The sequence below is a fragment of the Rhinolophus ferrumequinum genome, chromosome 21 (genome assembly GCF_004115265.2).
Source record: "Rhinolophus ferrumequinum isolate MPI-CBG mRhiFer1 chromosome 21, mRhiFer1_v1.p, whole genome shotgun sequence".
Taxonomy (NCBI): Eukaryota; Metazoa; Chordata; class Mammalia; order Chiroptera; family Rhinolophidae; genus Rhinolophus; species Rhinolophus ferrumequinum.
Window position 1 is genome coordinate 3,633,519 of NC_046304.1, and position 22,907 is coordinate 3,656,425.

At 40.3% G+C, this 22,907-nt stretch overlaps 1 protein-coding gene and 1 pseudogene across 6 annotated transcripts in view; one reads left to right on the top strand and one right to left on the bottom strand.

Moving 5' to 3' along the window:
* Positions 1–22,907, top strand: part of SPECC1 (sperm antigen with calponin homology and coiled-coil domains 1) — a 245,841-nt gene that overhangs the window by 90,758 nt on the left and 132,176 nt on the right. Inside the window, exons 2-3 of one of the 6 annotated variants that reach the window (XM_033090272.1) lie at positions 15,111–15,167; positions 15,834–15,996. The exons of 4 other annotated variants lie outside the window; for them this stretch is intronic. In XM_033090272.1, the coding sequence (XP_032946163.1) occupies positions 15,975–15,996 (22 nt within the window). In that variant the 5' untranslated portion in view covers positions 15,111–15,167; positions 15,834–15,974. Of the gene's footprint in view, positions 1–15,110; positions 15,168–15,833; positions 15,997–21,629; positions 21,851–22,907 lie in introns of those variants that run through there. One more of the 6 variants, XM_033090271.1, reaches the window with a different exon arrangement.
* On the bottom strand, positions 5,023–5,117 carry LOC117014181 (uncharacterized; annotated as a pseudogene).

Consider the following 22,907-nt stretch of genomic DNA (forward strand, 5'->3'; position numbering starts at 1 on the left):
AATTGTTTGATCACAATATGTGCTTCTTTTGGACAGGAATCTAAAGAAAGACTTCAGTTTAATACTGGCTCCTAAAGTGAGCACCTTCCTACACCCCCTGGGACATTAGTGTCCTTATTTGTCAAATTAAGGAAATACCTCTATCTATTACACAGTGATAATGTCAAGACAAAGATCTGTGAATTCTTCGTAAACTCTAATGGGCTGTTGGAATGTAAGATGCAGTTCTCATTGCTATAGTTATCACTGGAATTCATTTTGCCACCTGCTTTATATAGAGTTGAATTAGAAAATTACGTTTTTGTCTCTAGAACTTTTATTTTTAAATGTAAGTAGTCCTTAATACTTTTGTATCAGCTTTGAACAGCTGGCAGTTTTATGCATTGTCCTGTATCCCCAAACTGCCTCATTTACGGTGAATTTGGATCCCGCATCAGCTGACGAGCCCGCTGTTAGGAGCCGTGGCCTGTGTGGCAATGCTGTCCATCAGCCAGGGCTTCTCTGTAGTAGGTGCCATGACTTTTGCGGATGTACAATAGAGTGAGGTGTTCACACAAATATTCATCACATTTTGGCTTTATTTTATATGCACGGAAAACAGGGAAATAAAAGTGCTGGTACTAGTAATACCCACTAGTAAAGTGGGTTTTAAAATCTCAGTACTGTTGAGACAAAGATGGAAATGATTTCATGTTAGAAAGGACACCCCATTGGATGCTCACTGGACTTAATATCTCTTCTCTACAGATTTAGCTGTAAAGAAAAGAAAGAAAATTAAAGAAAATGCTAGCAATATATAGTTGATTTCCTCTTAAAGGAAAGATGTGATTATAAATTATGTATTGACTCTAAGGGGACAGAATTCTCCTTATCGCCCTCAAGTCTTAATTTTTGAACTTTTGGCTTTGTGATAAGTTTTCTGTAATTCATGGTTATATACACAGATATTATATGTAATATATGTGTTTCCTTTCAACTATATTACTAATTTTGAAAAGGATCTTGTCATGAAATTATAATACAATACAGGTGTTGTGGTTTTAACCTTACCATCATTAAACCTATTATCAGCCTGTATTGCACACTCTCCTGGGAATTGATCTGTCCTCAGAGAGAATCCCTCAAACCCAGTACCAGCAAAAAATTCTCAGTCTTTTGATAATAACAATTATATGGTTACTCACACTTGTAGATATTGCTAATTTACCATCTAACACAGGAAGTGACTGCTTGAATGGGGGTGCATGAACTTTCTGGAAGCTTTTTCTAGGCTGTTTCCAGGTTCTGATATCCAGGCTTTACACTGTCCACTGGGACTCTGCCAAAGTTGATTGGCTTCAGCAATAACAGGATCACAGCAGCAGCAAAGGTCTCAAAGGGAGCAGCTGTTGCCATTTCTAGAGCCCTACTTCGTGGCCCGCCACTCTGCTGGCATCTGTCTGTTCCCCTACTTCATTGTTACAACAGCCTTAAGAAGAACGTGGTGTTTTATCGAGATCAGGAAACTTGGCTTCATAAAGTTCAAGTTAGTTTGGCTTTGCATCTCCCATGCCCACCCCATGTTTCCACACTCAACATCCACTCCTCTGATTTTTCTAAATCAATATTACTAACCTATCTGCATTACAGCCCAGATAAGTTCTTCTCCTTTTCTCTCTAAGGTGCTCTTTGTGTATATCTCATCTTACCCGATACGTGTAGATTTTAGAGAATGGGGTGGTCCCTTAGGCATAGGCTGTTGTCCTCCTGGCTTACCCCATTAACTGCTCAGCTGAGTCAAAATGTTGAGTCCCCACAAAGCTATAAAGGAATCCAGCCACTAGATGGCAGTCTTATCAAAAACACTGCCGTGCTTTTTAACCATGAGTCCTGGTTCTAAAGAATGGTTTAATGACCAGACTAGAAACAACCCTCCTTTTACTCATTTCTTCATTCAACAAATATTTTGGAGTGACTACTGTGTGCCCGGCACTATCCTAGGAAATAGGGATCATCAGGGAACAGGACAAAAATATCTGCATTCATGAAGCTACATGAACACCACATGAAAGAGGGGAGGAAGGCTGCCAGGTAGACGACGTGGGTGACCCATCCAGCAACAGTAAGAAGCCAGTGTGGCTGCAGCCAAGTGAGCAAGGAGGAGGAGAGCAGTGGGAGAGGAGGGCAGAAAGACTAGGGGTGGGGGACTGAGAGAATAGAGGAGAGAGATGACCTGACTTCATTTTGAAATGAGGAACTTTGGCTGCTTGTTATGAGTGGACGAATGGAGTGAGGAGACAGATCAGAGGCTATTGCTGGACTGGGTTGTAACTGTGGAGCTGGGAACAGTAGTCGGGTTCTGGGTATATTTTGAAGGGGAGAGTCAATGGTTCTAATCACTGCTGTGGATTTTCTTTTTTAATTGTGGTAACATACACACGACATGAAAATTACCATTAAGCATTTATTTTACTATAAGACCGGGTTTTATCTAACATAATATAATATAAAGCCGGGTCTTATATTAATTTTTGCTCCAAAAGACGCATTAAAGCTGATTGTCCATGTAGGTCTTATTTTTGGGGAAACACGGTACCTCAGAAGAGTGGGATTGCCAGATAGTCTTCAATGGGTTTGAGGTAGATGTAGGGTCAGCTTTCTGCTCCCATTAGCAGTGGGGCAGGTGAGATGAGAGCTGATGGGTATCCGGGGGATGAGGGCTGAATACCAATCCCTTTTAGAGACAGCACTGGGCCAGAAGGAGCTTCCTGTAGCCACATAGATGAACGTTATGAAAACCAGCGATACACAAAAGTGCTCACTTAGATTATTCTATATATAGCACATGTGAGATTTTTTTTAAATGTCACTATTTTAAACTGATATCCCAGTGTTTTCTAAAAGTTAAATAGATTGAATGTTCAATGCCAGTTGCACATTGGCCAAATTCCACATTAATGCTCACAGATCTCAGATACCTCAGAGGACAAAGCAGCTGTGATTCCAACTTGAAAGCAGGCTCACTTCCAAGATAGTATCCGTGTCCTCGGCAGCACACTTGCCAGTCCAGTCTCCAGTTATACACATGAGACCCGGTGCTACCTTAGGCTCCAACCTAAGACACTTGTCCTCTTCGACATGTGAAGGCACATGTGAAGAAACAGGCTCAAGTTGGTTAGGTGGTGTTCCCAAAGTTAAACCCACTGTGACTCCAAGAATTCTTTCCTCTGCTACACTGTTTACTGCAGAGGGAGGGAGACTCCTTTTCTTCCCCATCATCTTCGTCTGTTAATGGAATTACTACTACCAATCGTTAGCATTCTTTGCATACTAACTATGTGCTAACCACTGTTCTACGTACTTAATAAGTATTCTCTCCTTTAGTCTTTACAACAACCCTATGACATAGGATCATTATTATCCTTCTCATTTTATAGATCAGAAGACTGAGGTATAAAGAGAGTAAGTAATTGAGACTATTTAAGTCCATGCCTCTCAAGTACTGGGACCAAGACTTGCCTATTAGGAACCTGACGCTGAGAGAAAACCGTGTTTTGGGTTGGCTTGCCAGCATAAGAGGGGAGGGAAAAGAGGTTGGAGGTCTTGGAACTGAGAGTCCAGAAGATGTCGGGATCAGTCTCATGGGTGCTGCTGATGGAGGAGCTTCGTGAGCCAGGAGTGTGAGGGAATTGAGAGATTGGGGTGGGGGTCAGTAGATGACAACAGGGAGGAAAGAGGATGCCAGGGCTTAGAGCATGAGCTTTAGAGATGGAGAGTGTTCATTTAATGAGTGGAGGAGAGACAGTTGGAAAGTGAAAGTCGGGGTGGGAAGGACACTTCCACCAGCTCCTAGCACACAGGTTCAGGAAACATAAGAAGAGGAACAGACTGGCTGCAAATGGCAGAGAAGTGAGGGGACAGTCACAGATGAGCCTCACAACATAGGGTGTGCTGATTTCAGCTATGATTTATCCAGCGCCCTGTGGTTGTTGAGGACAGGTGGTGGTGCTGAGTGCATTTGAAGATGAGGACCTGCAAAGTCACAGAATGCTAGGAATGAAGTGTTTTGTGGTTTTTTTTCATAAGTTTACATGGATCATTTATTGATGTATACATTTTGTGGTAAAAAAATAACATTTTAGATTCAGTATTTTCATTTTTCTTGTATTTTTCCTACACTTATTTTATTTTTGGTGTGGTGTGTGTACTTAACATGAGATCTACCCTCTCAACAGTTTTTTAAGCATCTAACACAGTGCTGTTAACTGTAGACAAATGTTGTACCTCAGATCCTTACATGACGAGATCTATGCCCATTGAACAGCAACTCCCCATTTCCCCAGGTCCCTGGTAACCACCATTCTACTCTGTTTCTATGCAGAGAAGAGCTTCACTATTTTAGGGACCTCATATAAGTAGAATCATATACTATTTGTCCTTCTGTAACTGGTTTAGTGTCCTCCAGATTCATCCATATTGTAACACGTGTAGAATCCCCTTCCTTTAAAGGCTGAATAATATTCTATGGTATGTAAATACCACATTATCTTTATCCCGTGACCAGTGATGGGCCAGGAATGAGTTTTAATTTTTGGTGTCTGGGGGTAATCCTGACATGAGGAGGTTTTGAACTTGGTACTAATGTTAATAAAGTCCTGGATTCATGGCCTGCACTTCCCAGGAGTGTTTATTGGGCAGTCAGGCATTTGGAGCAGCACCAAGGCTTTTCTCTGACTTTTTGCAGAGACACAGGGCAGGGCGCTGGTTGGGGTTTGGTGGCTTTCCTGGGTTCTCCTTGGGCCCCGTGGTCCAAAGCGGAGGGAGCACTTTCTGTGTATCCCCCAAGAGTATTGACATTTTTGCAGTCTTTCCATCCAGAAACCTGTCGGTCTCTCCTGTTCTCTGAGTCTTCTTTTTTGTCTTTCCCTAAAGTTTGCTTTCCTCTCCCTCCTTCTTTTTGTTCGAAATTATGCCTAGACTTTAGAGTTTTACTGCTATTATGGATGGGATTTCTTCGTCATTGCATTTTTTTTCTTTTTTCTTAAAAATATGCAACTCTTCATGAATTTGCATGTCATCCTCTATGCTAATCTTCTCTGTCATTCCAATTTTAGAATATGTGCTGCTAAAGTGAGCACTCATTGTATTTTTTTAATATTTAATTTGTAACTGACTCACTTCCCTACTAGTACTAATGGTTTTCTTAATGCTAATGGTTTTCATCTGATTCTCACGAGCTTTCCAAGTGGACAATTATATCAGCTGCAGATAACAATGCTTTTTGTGTCCTCCATTCCAGTATTTGTGCCTTTTATTTCTGATTCCTTTTGTATTGAGTGGTGACCCACAAAAAGTTGTGTTAAGTGCTAGTGATGTACTTGTTCTCGTTTTACTGTGTTTTTGGTGTTTCACCATAAAACAGGATGCAGAAAGTTGGCCTGAGATATTGCTTTGCATGTTCAGTTCTTCCCTTCGTATTTTGCTCAGAGTTGTTACTAGTATTGGGTGATAGAGTTATTAAAAATCCTCTACTCATTTTGGTATTACTTTGATTATTACTTTTCTTTTTACTTTGCAGTCTCCTTCAGGAAATTCAAATATTATATGTGTATGTTTGGTCTCTTGGGTATGCCTTCTACTACATCTCATATATTCTTTGACTCTTTTGATTACTTTAATTCGTCCTCTGACTTTTTTAAGTTTAACATCTAATATGCTTTGTTTTGTGTTTCTTTATTTCAACTTTAGTCTAATTTCTCTGACCTCAGATTGTTTCTTCTTCATGACTTCTTGCTCTGGCTTCATAGCTATAAAAGCTCCTTGAATTTCAATGATGATGCAGATTAGAGATTTTCAAAATTTTCCTATTTCTTCTAGTAACTTTGTTTCATACATGCATGTTTACCTGGATTCCTCAGATGGTTCCCCTGCTCAAACTTCCATGTAGATCCAGTGATTTTTCTAGGATCATCCATCTTTACAGAGGGCAGTCTATGTTTGTCCAATATTGAAAAATTGAAAGAAATTTCATTGCAGAGGATTCCATTGAGGATATTAGGTCATATATTTTATGTCCAATTGAAGGAAGAAGGAAACAAAGTTTGCGTCGGCCAGAAAGAGATTGGGGAGGGCAATAAAGCCTTAGGTAAGTTTTGCCATTTTTTCTTTGGTTTTTGTTGTTGTTTCAGTGAATGTCTAAAGGTTCTGTTATCCTTTCCTTCTGCTTGCATGACTGCCCTTGCTATTAGCTGTGCTATTAGGCTGTGGCTTTTGTTGTTGTTGGCTGGTTGTTGGTGTTATTTCCTCATCCATGGCTTTCCAAGTGAAACGCAGTCATGAAGAAAAGAGGAAAAGAAAATCAATGTAATGTCCTACCTATAAACGTAGAGTAGAAATAAAAGGCAAAAGAAGTTCTAATAAAATAACACATTGTTTCAATATACATACCAGTATGAATGCTGGAGGCTGACTGCATTAGAAGACAGGATGTTTGTCTATCAGTGCAGAGGATAGATGCTACAAATAGGAGGGGACCCAGTGTCAGGGGTTCACATACCAGGGGCGGTGCCAACACCAGCGACTTTCTATAATGCTGACAACTCAGGGTAAACTTCTAAACAATATAAAGCACTATCTTCCCTTAATTTACATGTTAGTTGCATTCTTTGAAAATTCAGTGTATAATAATAACATTGTGTAAAAACTGGTTTTTGTGTTTCTATGTAAAGTAGAGTTAGATTCTGGACTCAGATCATTATAAACAGTTTTTTTCAACTTCAGGAATGCTGGCATATCCTAAGAAAGGAGAGTGGAGTGTAGGAAGCAGGCACACCCCTGACATTTGCAAGACCTAGGGCAAGAATACAAATGAGGGCCCATTATTTGTTCTCAATGTTCTAATCAGTAATTAAATATCCTACTAAAGAATACAAAGTTTCAGGGATTTTTGCATAACCTATTAGGTTGTGGATTTGATGAGAATAATTTTCTCACTCATTTTCATTGTTTTTATCAGTAATGGGTGAATTCTGTGTGGCAAAATTTCTTTTTTCTTTTTAGCTTTTTTTCCTGAGTTCCATGTTAGTATTTTCTAATTTCTATCCCTTCATGATTTGTAATCATTCTCAAAGAGTAAAAAAGAAACCTGTGATGATATTCAAAGTACATAGTTTTTATGTAAATTTTCATCAAAATGTAAATTAAAGTCAATACAGTATACAGGTTGAACATGTATTTCATGTTTTTAATTAAACTTTTAATTTTTCAATAATTTTTTAAATTAATACTATACCTCACATTATGTGCTCACCACCCAGAGTCAGTTCTCCTTCCATCACCATATATTTGACCTCCTTCCCCCTCTTAATAATTGAAGATTCACATTTGTATCTTCAATTGTAAGAAATTATAGAGAACGATGCCCCTGCACCCTTTACCTGTTTTCCCCAATGGTAACATCTTACAAAAAGATTGCACAATGTCACAAGCTAGTATTGATATTGACACAGTCTGGTGACAGAACATTTCATCACCATAAGGATCCCTCCTGTGTCCCTCTTATAGTCACACTCACTTCCCTCTATCCCCACACACTCCTTAACTCCTGGCAACCACTACTCTGTTTTCCATGTCTACAATTTCATTATTTCAAGAATGTTATATAAATGGAATCATACCGTATGTAAGCTTTCAGGACTGGCTTTTTTTACTCAGCATGATTCTCTGGTCACTAATCTAGGTTGTTGTGTGTATCAGAGTTTATTCCTTTTTTATTTTTTTCACAGTATTTCATAGTTTGGATGTACCACAGTTTAACTATTCACCTACGAATCTGGATTGTTACTCGTTTTTTGCTATCATGATTAAAGCTGTTATGAACATTCATGTACAGGTTTTTGTGTAAATATTTTGTGGGAGCACTTCTCTGGGAAAAATGCCCAGCAGTGCAATTGCTAGGTCATATGGTAGTTGCATGTTGAATTTTAAGATACTGCCAAAATGTGTTCCCAGAGTGACTGTACCATTTTACATTCCTACGAGCAATGTATGAGTGATGCAGTTTCACCATATCCTTGCAAGCATGAGGTGTTGTCACTTTTTAATTTTAGCCATTGGGATAGGTGTATAGTGATATTTCATTATAGTTTTAATTTTTATTTCCCTGATGGCTAATGATGTTGAACATCTTTTCGTGCGCTTATTTGTCATCTGTATGTCTTTTTTAGTTTGTTCATGCCATTCATTCATTTTTTTTTTAATTTGGATTGTTTCTTTCTTTCTTTTTTTTTACTGTTGAGTTCTGTGAGTTATTTATATGTTCTAGATACTAGTTCTTCATTGGATATGTGATTTGCAAATATTTTCTCCCAGTCTCTACCTTTTTGTCCTCATAACAGGGTTTTCACAGAGCAAAAGTCTTTAATTTTGATGGTCTAATTTACCAGTTTTTCCTTTTATGGCTCATGCTTTTGAAGATAAGTTTGAGAACTCTTTGCCTAGCCCTAGATCCTGAAGATTTTCTCCTGTGTTTTTTGTCTAAAAGTGTTACTGTTTTACATTTTGCATTTAATCATGTGATCCATTTCAGTGAATTTTTCTATAATTTGTGAGACTTGGGTTGAGGTTCACTTTTTTGCTATGGATGTCCAGTTGCTCCAGCTCCATTTGTTGAAAAGGGTATCCTTCCTCCATTGGATCATTTTTGCACCTTTGTTAAGAGTCAGTTGGGCATATTTGTGTGGGTTTATTTCTGAGTTTTCTATTTTGTGCCATTGATCTGTGGGTCTATCCCTCTGCCAGTACCTCTGCCAATAGTCTTGATTATTGTAATTATATAATAAGTCTTTGAAATCAAGTACATTGATTCTTCAACATTATTCTTCTTTTCCAAAGTTGTTTTATTTAGTCTAGTTCCTTTGACTTTCCATATAAATTTTAGAATAATCTCATCTACATAAACAAAAAAAAATCTTCTGGGAATTGATGTATTTAACAATATTGAGTTTTCCAATACACAAACATGGTATGTCTCTCCATTTATTAAGATTTTTATTTCTTTCATTAGCATTTTGTAGTTTTCAGCATACAAATCCTGTATCTATTGTTTAGTTAGATTTATACCTGTTGTTTTTAGCAATTGTAAATATTATGTTATTATATTTTTAATTTTGGTATTCATTGCTAGAATATTGAAGTGCAATTGATTTTTCTGTGTTTATCTTGTATCTTGTGAACTTGCTGAGCTCACATTCTAGTTCTAGGAGTTTCTTTAGATTCTTTGGGATTTTCTATGTAGACAAACATGTCATGTACAAGTAGGGATAGTTTTAATTCTTCATTTCTGATCTGTGTGCCTTTTATTTCCTTTTCTTGCCTTATTTCACTGTCTACATCTTCCAACACAATGTTGAATGAAAGTGCTGAGAGTGGACATATTTGCCTTGTTTTAATCCTAGGGGTAAAGCATTCAATTTTTCACCATTAAGTATAATGTTAGCTGTCAGTTTTTCGTAGATGCTCTTTATCAAGTTGAGGAATTTCCCCTCTATTTCACTTTTTCTAATATTTTCTGAGGAATTTCCCTCTATTCCAGTGTTTATCAGGAATGGGTGTTGTGTTTTGTCAAATGCTTTTTCTGCATTGATTGATATGATCATGGCATTTTTCTTTTCAAGCCTGTTCATATGGTGGATTACACTGATTGATTTTTCACATATTGAACTTGCCTTGCATCTGTTAATTCCCACTTGATCATGGTGTATAATTCTTTTTACATATTGCTAATCTTTTATTAAAGATTTTTGTATCTATATTCATGAGGTTCTGCAGTTTTCTTTTTGGTACTGTTGTCTATTTTAGGTATCAGAATACTACTACTGCACTATTCTGTACACATGAAACTAATAGTAAATAATATTGAATATCAACTATAATTGAAAAAAATAATTTTTTAAAAAAGGTAAAAAAAGAATACTACTACTTTATAAAGTGAACTCTTATGTCTGGAAGAAATTGTGTAAAGTTGGTGTTAATTATTCATTAAACATTTGGTAGAATTCTTAAGTGAAATATTCTGTGCTTGGGGATATTGTTCAGGGGAGAGAGTTTTTTTAAATTACAAATTTAAATTAATAGGTATAGGGGTATTGAAATGATCTATTTCATATTGGATGAGTTGTGTTTTTTAAGTTGTATTCATTTCTTCTAAATTGTCAAATTTATGTGTGTAGAGTTATTTGTAGTATTCCCTTTTATCCTTCTGAGATGGAGGGTCTGTAATGATATCCCATTTCATTCCATATTGGTAATCTGTATTTTCTCTCTTTTTTAAATTTGTCATCTTGTTAGCAGTTTATTGATTTTGTTTAATCATTCTCTGTAATTTTTGTTTTCAATCTCACTCATTTTTTCTCTCTATTATTTCCTTATTTGTAAAATGAAGCAAATCTTACCCATCTTATAGAGTTATGAGAATTAAGTGAAATGATATGTAAGAATGTAGAGTAGAACCTGAAATATAGATATTTTCACAAAATGTAATTCTTTCACCCCTCAAACTATCTTCCTTAATGGAACCTCCTACTTATGAGTTATGACAGTAAAAAACAAGCAAACAAAAACTCGACCTGCACTAATGCCTGTAATATCTTACCCAGAGGTTCAGGCTTCGCTTTCTTAAGATAATGGCAACCATTGCAAAAACTGGGAATTCATGAGTACTCCAGAAACACCTGTTGGGACATGAATTAAAGACAGAAAGTGGAAAATGGACACTTGGCACTTCTGGCCAAGTGTGATAATCTCTTGGATTCATCCTATCTGAAATGACCGATTTAACAAGTTAATCACTTGTGTTATGTCTTATGAATGCCCTTCCTGGCATTGCACTCTGCACTCCAAATCAAGCTCCATTTCCATTGTGGGCAACTGTACATCCCACAAAATTTCACAGCATTTAAACACAGTCCCTTTTGTTTCAAGGACATGGAAAAGAGATGTGGGGGAGTGTTTTCCAGGGGCCCAAATGGTGGCATTCATACCAATGGATGGTTAGGGTTACAAGTCTCACTGTGTGTACATGTACTTAATACAACATATTACATTACATATGTTTATATGTTACATATACTTATATAGAATATTTACACATGTTACTTACTTCAATCCAACATCTCAGGGTTCTTTCTAGTCTTCTTCCTTTCTGTGTTTGTAACTAACATCTCTGGTAGTGAGAAACATGGCTCTCATTATCCTCAATTTATTTATGTATTTACTCAATGTAGCCAATGTCTCAAATCATTCTCTGCTACCTCCACTCAAGTCCCCACCCTCCACCTTCTGTCCCCCAGACCCAACAACCCTGCATGGCCTCCTAACTTCCTTTCACTACCATGCTGACTCCTCTGCTCTGGAAAGGGGAGGAAAGATGGGCCCATGAGCTTTCTTTCTTTTTATTTCACTAGGAGCTTTCTTAATTTAGTACATTATAAGGTCAATTAAATGTGGTTCGTTCTTCCAGTTGTTTGCACTATCGAAAAAGAGGATCTCCAACCTTCTTTGATGAAAAAGAGTTCTTCTGGTTGCCTAAAATTGTTGAAATGTTGAATGATCAAGGAAAGTTGTGTGAGATGCTCTCTGGGGGGACTCTGAAGGACTAGGTGGGCCCACTGCTTCTGTTACCGGGAATGACATTTGTACCTCAGTTCTTGTCTTCTTGACAGAAAGAATTCAATCAAGATACAGAGAGTTTGTGCAGCATAGGACAGCAAGAAGTTCATTAGTAAAAGCGAGTACACTCTGAGACATGGAGCGGGCTGACCCAACATTGTGTGAGGGTTTTTATCTACATGGGTAGAATTGTCTCCCCCTCTCGCTCTCTATTATCTTCCTCTCTCTCTGCTGAGGTGTGCGGTCCTTCCTTCTGGTTCCCAAGGTTGTTTGTCAGGGCGTAAGCATGAACCTGTCAGTTTCCCATGATTTATTTGAGAAGCTCATTACAATGGTCCTGAGAAGCAGGATGTATGTTGTGATAAGCGGATGGTTTCCCTCCCTCTCTGGCATTTTTCCTTCTTCTAACAACGATGACGTAATCTTGTTCCCAGTATCCTGCTGAACAAGCAAGGTGTTTGTGCCCCAAGTGAGAGCAACTGCAAGGGGCCTCCTTACAGGCTAGTTCCCTCCTTCTCCACTCATTTCTACCTGTCTATCTACCCTGTCACTTCTGCTGTAACCAGGGCGCGATCAGCTAGCTGGGAAGAGTTAGCACGTAGGATAGCGTGGAGATGATGAGCACCGTCCTACCAATTTCCTGCACACTGTCCTTGTGGATTTTACATTGCACACAGCTATCACACAGAAAGCAGACCAGCAAACGTTCAACACATTGATCATCTAGATTTACTTTTTTTAAATGTAGATGGTTGAGAGAACTTTTTTTGAAATACTTATTAAGAAAAGTGAAGTTTAATTTTTAATTTTTCAAAATTATACCCTTTCTTGTTGTATGAAAGAATTTGAGAAGTGTTACAGACATGAATGCAAGAATATAAAAATAAAATAATGAGAAAATGGGGGGGAAATAGAAAAATCAAAAGCTAGACATAAAGCTCGTACACAAGTAAAGTGCACTGGGTGGGCTTCTTCTTTGGCATGACTGTCTTAGAAACCAGAGGGAAGAGGGAAACCTGATTTGTGGTGACAAGATGAAAAGAAGCCAGTTACTGATGAAACACACAACTGTTCCTGGGACTGAAACATAAAAAAATAAAGTCTTCTTTAGGAACCGAAGGACACAAGAGATTCAATATTATAAAATCAATAAAGTCACTATATAGAGCAAATAAAATATGGCTGAACACCCCCCTAGCACCCAATATGTTAATGTTTTCCCCTTTATTACTATTAAAACAATTCATACATTTAAATTCTCTCTACAATATTTAATCAAAAACAAAATTACTGTTAGATTTCAGTGTACTTAAAGTTATGCCTGGGCCAGGAAAGAGGATTGGATTATCTGTTAGAGTAATAATACACTTCAGGGATGGTGATATTATGTTATCAGTGATGGATGTTTATGTTAATAATTGATTGGTGTCTACTAAATGAAATGTAGAGGATGCACGGTGAATAAATATGGCAGGGGTTTGTGTAAAAACTCAGGCGTTATATGACTGTAGCACAGAAGCTGGAGGACGAAGACATTTTCCACTGTGACTGTCGTTGTGTTAGAATATTGTGGCTGAAGTCCTTTAATAGGGTCAACTTCTTTTTCTCAATATGTGTGTTAATTTATTTTTTCTAAGAGAAGGATCATTGTTGTTGTTCCTTTAGTTCGAGCTGGTTCATGGTCAGAATGATGTAGCCTTGTACTAGCACCCCAGGCTTCATTATGGAAGAGGAGAAAAGGGGAGGAAATGTAGGGTCCCACCGTAGAACAAGTTTTATGTTCCAGAAGAAAGGTCTGGTTTTTTGGTTCTGTGTAATCTGTTGGATGGAAGGGAAACTGGAGGTCTTTCCACTGAATTCATGGAATATTAAAGTTCCAGTCCTTGAACTTGGCTGTGACCTTCTGAAATGTTCAAGTCCCTCAATGGAAAACATGATCAGATCTGCTCTTAGGCTGCTTTTCCTGGCTGCCAACACACAGTAGATTTTCAGTGTTGTATTCTCTCTTCCTGAATATTTGGATGACTGAGCTTGCCATTGAAGTCTCTTCGTTTGCATGTAGATTTCCATGTCAAAAATCAGTTTAATACTGTGGAGAGTATTTTTCCTAAGCAAATTACAGTACAGATAGAGTAGAAGTATGTACTGTTTGTTATTTTCCTTCCCTCCAACTGAATTTGCTCATATTTTCTTAAAGCTGTTTGGATGGGATATTTATCCTTGTTTGATCAATCCCAAAAGACAGCCCAGTTGTGGTGGTTTTATGATGTGGGAATAAGTTTTGGAACATTAAGTCAAGAGATTTATAATAAATTAAATCAACATATATTTGATAATCTATGTGCAGTGTCTTCTGGCCAAATAATTCTCCAGATAATCCATCAAAAGAAAATGGTTTATTCGGAAAAAGAAAAAGAACCAGAACCACCAAAAAGTACAAGCACACTCGGCCACTGGACTGTCCTCCTGCAGCCCAGGTGGAAAGAAGAGAGGAGCCCAACATGGCTTCCCCCTTTATTCACATCCCTCCCCCCAGAGATCACCACAGAGTTCAACAGGAAGTCAAGACTAGAGTGTCAAGGGGGGGAGGGAGGGGGCTAGCTCCACCCATAGTCCTCCCAGATCTATGGTTAAGCGTCTTAGGATGTCAGTTTCCTTTCAACAGCAGGCTATTATATTAGGAACTATATGTGGGGTTGATGCCAGAGAAATGGAAAACAAGACTTGAACACAGTCAATGCAAGCTACTCAGCTCTGCAGTTGTAGCTGGAAAACAGCCATGGACCATATGTAAAGGAAGGGGCATGGCTGCATAACAGTAAAGTTTTATTTATGAAAACAGGCAGTGGGCTGGGTTTGCTGATCCCTGCTCTAGGATTTCTTTGCCAAAATGTCATAGTTCTTGGATGTATCTTGGTGGTGTAATAAATCAAAACTCTGGAATATCATTTGTCAATCAAAGCCCAAACAGTTCCTTGTGAGCTGTGGGTTGTTTTGGCAACAAAGCGGGTATAGTTGGGAGGGGGGGAGAGAAGACCAGGTGAAAATTGACCTCGTCTAGAGTGGAAGGAACTTTGCCCCTGAGGCAGGCTTCAGAAGGGGCCACAGAGTCTGCTCCCAATATCATGGGGCACATGGGAGAAAAAAATTCCAAATACCCTGTGGGTGTCCACCTTTTCCTTGGTTCCAGACAAAGTTCCAGACAAAGTAGAGGGGGTGGAAAAGCTGGGTAAGAAAGTCTCTTAGGAACACAGACAGCTTTGTTCTGTCCTTGCTGCATCCTAACTGTGTGTCCTTAATCAACCTACCACCACGACCACTCCTGCTATTGGGAGTAGCCAAGTCTGTGGATTTTGGAATGAAAGCAAGTGGAAAGGGACCTAGAGCAGTTTGGCTTATTCTCAGTGGTTTTTTTTCCTGGTTAATCCATACTGACTCCTGGTGATCTCTGTGTCTCCTTTCAGGTGCTTAGAAACCACTTCTTTAAAAATCTGTTCTACCAAATTCTAGTCTTCCATCAGGTAAAAACTTTTTTAACTTTATTTATCTTTTGAATAAGTAATACAATTCACCTGGTTCAGGATGCATAGGGTGCGGTGAAAAGTTTTGCTGGTAACCCTTTGTGCAGCCTACCCTGTTCAGCATTGTGTAGCAATCTGCTGCCCTTCTAGAGATACCCAGTGTGTGTGGAAGCAAATGTATGTCCTCTCCTTTTTTGTACACACACGTGACATAAACAGACACACCGTTCTGCATGTGTGCTTTTTCTATGAACAGTGTATTTTGGAGACCATTCTATATCAAAGAGCCACCTCATTCTGGTTTACATCTCTCTGGCATTGTTTCATCATTTCTCAGAGGTTACTGATAGCAGTTCATGACCTCATTCCCCAGTTATCTCAGCATCGTGGGTTGTAATGTCGCTGGGCCAGGAAATTTAAGCTCATTAGGTGGTTTTCTGGGACTCCAGTTTCCTCTTACTAAGGTTTGATCTACTCTTTATAGGGCATAGACCATTTTAACGTGTATACACAGGCAGAGCATTTCTGGGTGGGTGGGTTTTGTCCTTACATTTTCAACAAACCTCAGCTCCTTTTCAGGGTTAGCCTTCCAGACAATTTTCTGATAGGTTTCTGATAGGTTTCAGCCAACCTCATATTCACCCAAGACTGTGTCCTATTTTTCAGGTTTTATACGTGCCCTCAAGTTTGCCTGAGCACGTGGAGGACAACCTGTACAATCACACTGGTTGCTTTGGGAACCTCCTGCTTTTGTCTTCAGTATCCATTATTCATTGGGGGTCGGAATCTCACCTTTGGAGAAGCATCATGTGTGACTTTGGAAAGCTGCGTGCGTAGCCTCTCTGAGTGTGTTTCTTTATCTCTAAGATGAGATTAATTACACCCATCTCATCTGTGAGGATGAAATGAAATGGCATACCAGTATGTGAGGAACCAAGAGCAGAACCTGAAATGTAGATACTTCTATAAAATGTAATTTCCCTCTCAAACCATCTTACTTTCAGAATCTCCTATGTAGGAGTCATGGCAATTAAAAAAAAAAAAATCCAGTTGTCTTACTCTGGGGCATCTTGCCCAGACTCTTTCAGCTTTGCTTTACTAACATGACATGTTTTTTTCTTGCAAAGTTACTATCATTTGCCCTTTGTCAACCAATTCTTTTTCTGGTCAAAATCAAATTTTTCCTTTTGGTTACAAGCAGTAAAATTAGGGCAAGGGTTTGACTTAATATATGGAAGACTATTCTAATAGCCACAGAAATTCAGAGGGTGTGTCACAGCAGGAAAGAAAGAATTCCCTGTTATTGCTAGAGAGGCTTTCATTCTAGCTGAACAAGTCCTTAGTGGAGATGTAGGGTGATGGGATTAGATTTTCATTAAAGTCCTTCCCAACCCTGAAGGTGTTGCCTATTAAGGTCAAAGACCATTTCTTACAGATCTTCTCTTGTCTCCTCCTATATGGAGACACTATTCCAGGCCCTAGGATTACAAGACAGATAAGGTCCTTGATGGCTCCCAAATCTGCATCTTGGCTCCAAATTGTGCCCTGCATTCTAGAAACACTCCAGCTGTTTGCTGAAAACATGTCGTGGATGTTCTGCATGTGTATCCATCCATTCATTCCTTTAACAAATATTTAGAGTGTCTGCTGTTTTCCAAGCGTCTTTCTAGATACAGCAAGTAACAAAATAACGGAAGCCCCAGCTCTCCTGGATTTTACATTGTGTTCTCATTGAATTTGTCTAAATGAAACTCACCACCCTCATTGCAAGGGTTGCTTAACTGCTACCTTTCGGCATCTGGACTTAGCATGGCTGCAGTGCCAGTTCCCGTCACCCAGATAAATTCTCTTGTCACCTTTGTTAGCGTCCTTTCCTTTAATGTGTAATTGTCTTTGTCAGCCACATCTTTTCCACTTCTTTTCATTTCCTGTGTGTTACCCTGACCCCACCCAACATAGCATCTCTCACCTAAAGCACAGAGGCTTCCTGGTTGGAGATGTACTGCTATTAATGCTCATTCCATACTTTTTTGTCCTGTGAGATTGACATCAGTTTGGGTCAATTAATTGACAAAGTCAGTTAAATCAGGGAATCCTAAAACATGTAGCATATATACTTTAAACATTTTATTTTCACTTAAAACATACAAGTGTGTATTCACCGATATTGTCATAGTGCCAAGGCGTTTTCTTAGCTCAGACCTGCTGATTGGAATTCTTTCACATCTTTCCACGATTTCCAGTAATACATCATCCATGATTTCCAGTTTTAGTTTCTTTAAATAGGAGCAAGAACTTAGGGACTTGAGAAGAAGACTGTATGCAGAATCCTTTCACATGTTTACAAGTATTCCCCTAATGTTTTTATAGTTGCTTCAGGCATTTTTTAAGGACTCACCTTCACTGAATCTTTTCAAAGCATTCAGAGAGCCTTTTAAAGAAACAATACCTCTCTCTTTGCGCTTGTATTTCATTGGTTTACATAATAATTAAGTTATGTAAATAAAATCATGAGGGCAACCAGTATAAACAGGTTTGCAACAAATACACCTGACTCTTAGTAGTATGCAGACAACCCAAATGGTGGGAGCAGAAGTGCATCGTTGTTCTGGAGAGGAGCCTACCAACCAACAGTATTCATCTAGCCCAGAGCATTAGTTAGTATGTCTTGTTAAAATGGAATGTGTTGGTTGTTTTGGTGAATTGGTTATCTGTAACATGGTAGGTAGAAGGTGTATCAGAGAGCAGGTTTTGTATTACTAATTTTTCTGAAGAACCGCTTTCCTCAGACCACTTGTTTGCTCCCACACCTTCTGTACTCCTCACTGGGTAAGGAACCCAGGACAAACCTTTCTGCCTTGATTCAGTGAGATCCCACTGCAGCCTTATCTCAGTCCCCTGTTTGTGCCTTGAGCTCCAGCCCCAGGCCACAGGATGGCTTGTCCTTTGAACACTCAGGACCTTCCCACAATCTAGCCTTTGTTCACTCTGATGAACAAAGACAAGGCTCTGCTGCTGGGGCCTGCTTGTCCAGGATGCGCATGTCCGTGCCAGGCACCTCCCTCCTGCTGCCCCCTGCCCCCTCCCGCCACACTGGACAGTGGGAAAGGACCCTCTCAAAGCAGCACCTCCTTCATAAAGTCGTTCTTGATGTCACAACGGAATGTGCTTTTTCCCTTTTTAACATCTGTAACTCTGCATGTGTATATCTGTTCAGACACTCACCATATACTGCCTTGTACTGTTTCTCTTTCCTGACTTAAAAATTCTCTGTTGCTTTAAGTGGAATCCAGTTTATTGGACCTGCGGGCAGCACACTGAGTAAGCAATACATCCTAAGTATGGGTGGTGCCTTTCTTTTTCCCCTTTATTTCATCTTCTTCAAAGTCGTGTCTTTCTGGCCTTTATTCCTGGCAGCCTGGCACCCCCAGGCTTCAGTCATGCTAATTGATTCAGAGTGAGGACGGGCTCTTTTTAGCAGAAATAATACATGGAGTCTTGAAACCTCATCCATTCATCTATCTCTCTTGACTTAAAGCAAACAGTTTTATTGATGTATAATTTATGTATCATAAAATTCACCCATTTAAAATGTTCAATATAATGATTCTTAGCAAATTTCCTGAGTTACAACTATCCACCCCAGCTAAGTTTTAGAACATTTCTGTCACCCCATAAAGATCACTTGTTCCATTTCCAGCCAATGCCTGTTTCACCCCCAACTCCAGGCAACCATTAATCTGCATTCTGACTTTATAGATTTTCCTTAACTTTTCCTGCCACCTTTTCTGCATTGGAGTGTTTTTTAGACCAATATACATGCTATTTGCCTGAGGAACTTTTCTTCTGATTCAGTTACTAAACTTTGTTACCCTCTCTTTTATTCTTTCTCCCTATGTTGAAGTTTCTTTTAGTTTTCTTTATGTGAACCTAGTCCCTGTTTAGCAAGTTGGCCTGTGGCTTATTAAGAAAGTTGAGGTTTCCCCCCTCCTTTAGAATATGGAAAACTTGAATAGTGTCATGTACAAAACAGATACTCAATATTATTCATTGAATAAAGCAATCTAAGCCCCTTTAAGGAATGGAAAAATTTCATCTCCTGTTATATTTAGTATAGTGCACATAAAGCCACTTTAGTTATTATTTTTAGTAATAAATAGTTTTTGGTAAGAAAAATGACATTGTTTTTATTAAAATGATTGAAGTTTGATAGCTTAAAAATTTTTTATAATGAAGAAAAATACAAAGAAAGTTAAAGCATGATCCAGAATGCCAACTCTCAGAAGCAACCAATGTTAAACAATCGATGGTGATTATCTTTGCAAACATCTCTTTCAGCAGTGATACAGCTATAAAGACAACTATTGATATTGTTGCCAAGCTGGGGAGGCAGCTTTGGTTGCCGTAGGAATCCAAGCCACACATAACAAGTCCTTGAGAGGAGGCTTGTAGCTCTCATGAAGCTTGTACTCTAATGGAGAGAAAATATAAACCAATAAACAAGTAAATATATAGTATACTAAGTCGTGGTAAGTGTCACGGAGGTCAACAAAGCAGAGAAGTGTGTGCATTTACTATTTAATGTGGTGAGACAAGAGAAGCCCCTCCTAGTAGAACGATGTTTGATCAGAGACCTCGGAAGTGAGAGCATGAACCGTATGGTCTATGTAAGGTAGGACTGTGAGAGAGGAGAGTTCCAGGCAGGAGGAACAGCAAGTGAAAAGGCCTTTGGGTGAGAGCATGCTTGAGAGCATGCTTGACCTATTTGAGGCGCAGCGAGGCGGCCACTGTAGCAAAAGCAGTGTGAGGGGGAGAGAGTCCACTGAAGGAGGGTGGCGGTGGGGGAGGTTATTCAGGGCCTTGGAGGCCCTTGTAAAGGCTTTGGGTTTTCCTCCCAATGAGACAGAAAGCCATTGGAGCACTGTAAGTGGAGTTGTGATATGATTCGAGCTAGGTTTTAGAAGCATCAGTCTGTTATGTGAAGATTAGATTCTATTATATAGAGAGGTGGGGGCAGAAGAAGGGAGACTGGTTAGAAGGCAGTTGCAGTAGTCCTGGTAGGAGATGACCACGTTAGATGAGGTGGTAGCAGTGGAAGTGGTGCGAAGTGCTGAGATATAGTGGCATTTTCCCCCCCCCTTCTTCTGCCCCGCCCCGGAGGCCGACCTCTGGCTGCTCATGGCAGCCCAACTCCAGGGAGAGCCGTTGTTCACAATTTTAGCTGTAGAGGGCGCAGCTCACTGGCCCAGGTGGGAATCGAAGCCCCGACCTTGGCGTTAGGAGCACCGGGCTCCAACACCTGAGCCAGGGGGCTGGCCCTGTGGTGGCATTTATGATATATAGTCTGACATATTCCGTTTATGGAGATAGAGAAGACTATATGAGACATCTGTGAAAGAAAAATTAAGAATTTGATTTTGTTCCAGTTAAATTAGAGATGCCTATTAAGATACCTAAGTGGAGGTGTTAAAAAGGTAGTTGGGTAAATGAGTCTGGAGTTCAGAAGAGAGGACTGAAGATATATAGATGGTATTTGAAAGCCATAAGTTGGTTGTAATGGCAAAGTTAGACAAAGAAGAGATGACCAACTTGGATAGCGCTTTAGGATACTCGAGGGTCTAGAGGTCAAGGAGATGAGGAGAAACCGATAAAGAGGACTGAGAAGAGGTGCCAAGGATATAGACAGAAAACTAGGAGATCGTGGTGTCCTAGAAGCCAAATGAATAAACTGTTTTGAGGAGCTGAGTGATCAATAATGAATGACTTAAGATGTTGATAGGTAGGATGAGAACTGAGAATGGCCCATAGTCAAGTGATGCAGGGGATAGAACCAGTCATTCCACTCATGATTTTATTAGTCCTAAGTATTTTTCACTGCGAGATTTAGTTAGTTCTAAGTGTTTTCACTGTAAAATTAACTATGAAAGTTGTTCAGGGTAATTTCCATAAGTTAGTCATTTCTGATAGCAACAAAACAGTTACCACTTAGGATTGGTATGCATTTTTACTAGGGGTAGTAGTCATCTTGGGTAACGGGCAAGTCTTTGTTAAAGCGTTCTTTTTCATCACCTCCTCAAGAGTTGCTTATTCGTCCATTCATTCATTTACCCTCAAAAATCCTTATTGGCCCCTGTCCCATGCCAACCCCTGATAGAAGATCTAATTTATTGCCCGCAGGATTTTGCCTTTCCGGTGGCACTTGGATTCAGTCTCCCTGCGGTGGGGTTTTTCCAACTTACCTGGTCCAGCTGCAGTTCTCAGAGTGTGCCCGTAGAGGCCTCAAGTCGGTCAGAAGTGCGTCCCTCTCCCCTCTCCCCCGCCGGAAGGACCCTTTGGACGCTCAAGTGCGATATGCAGATGAAGTGGGTGGGTAGTATGCAGATGAGATGGGCAGGCCGCACCAGGCGTGCTGTGTGGATCGCGGTGGGCGGGAGGTATGCAGATGAGGGGGCAGGGCCCTCCCGCGCGGGCGAAGAGCCGCTCCGCCAGCGGCCGCCGGGAATTGGAAGGCGCCCGGCCCTTTCTTTGACTGGAGCGGACCGCCGGACGCAGCTGCCTTGCCAGCAGGAGCCGGCGCGAGCTGCTGCAGGGTGGACACCGTGTTCGAAGCCGGCCAGCCGGCCGCTGCCCGAGTCGGCTGAGAATGGGCAACCACTCCGGGCGGCCTGAGGATCCCGAACCAGGTCTGTGCGGTTGGTGGGGGTCGCGCCGCGCCCCCTCCCCGGCCGGGCGCCCTTCCCCCACTCTCCACCGGGGCCAGCGGCAGCCGCGCTGCTGGCGGGCGCCGGGGAGCTAGTGGAAAGGTGAAGTTCCTGGGATGTGATTCTTGCCTTTGGAATGCGCTCATGAGGTTATGAAATTACCTGTGCCTGCTCCGCGACAAGGAAATGCCACTCACTATAATCACTTACCTGGAAACCCTGGGTCCGTCCGGACTCAGCAAGTGGGGCGGGAAGGAGCTTGGTTCCGTGGCGGGGAGCATGCAGGCCCGGCGGATAGAGAGGAGTCCGGGGGCGCGGTGGGTGTCTTGTGTACAGATTTCCCAGTGGAATCCGATTTGCCCCTCTTGTCTGCCGCCTATACTGTGTGTAGGCAATTCTTGCAGACTTTCCAGGCATTTGCAACGAAAAGTGTGACTTGGCAGTCATTTTTCTGGTTCATTGTCCATTTTGCAGTGCATCATTTGCGTATCACACACTTTCTGGAGTCTCGTGGAACGTGGTAACCCGTCAGCAGATCTGTTGCTCATGGTCAGACCAAGGGCTTGATTGTGACTGTTTCTTACGCAAAATAGCCTGTGCTTATTCTGGGACACCGAGAACTTCTTCAGTTTATAAAATTCTTATTTAAGGAATTAAGCGATCTTGTTGGAGAGTCAGCTAGGCTCTAGTTTTCATCTTCTGGTGGATCTTCCTGGCCTCTGTCACAGATTTAGATGCAGATAACCACGGGGTTGCATTTAAAAACAAAACAGAACGTTTTTATACTGTCACATGAAGCAGATGGTATTTAATTTAGCCTCAGAAATTGCGTCTTGGCTGATTGGGGAGAGATGGTGGAGTCCTGGGTGGCAGGTGATGAGTATCTATTTCTGTGACAGCCAGATTTTTAAAAAATTCCAAGGGAGAAACTTTTAAATTTGAACTTGAATGAGGAAATTGAAGTTTTGAGAGGTGGAGCGACTTGTCCAAGTGACTTATTCCTTGAATTGGGAGCAGTTTTGTGATTAAGACCTTGGTC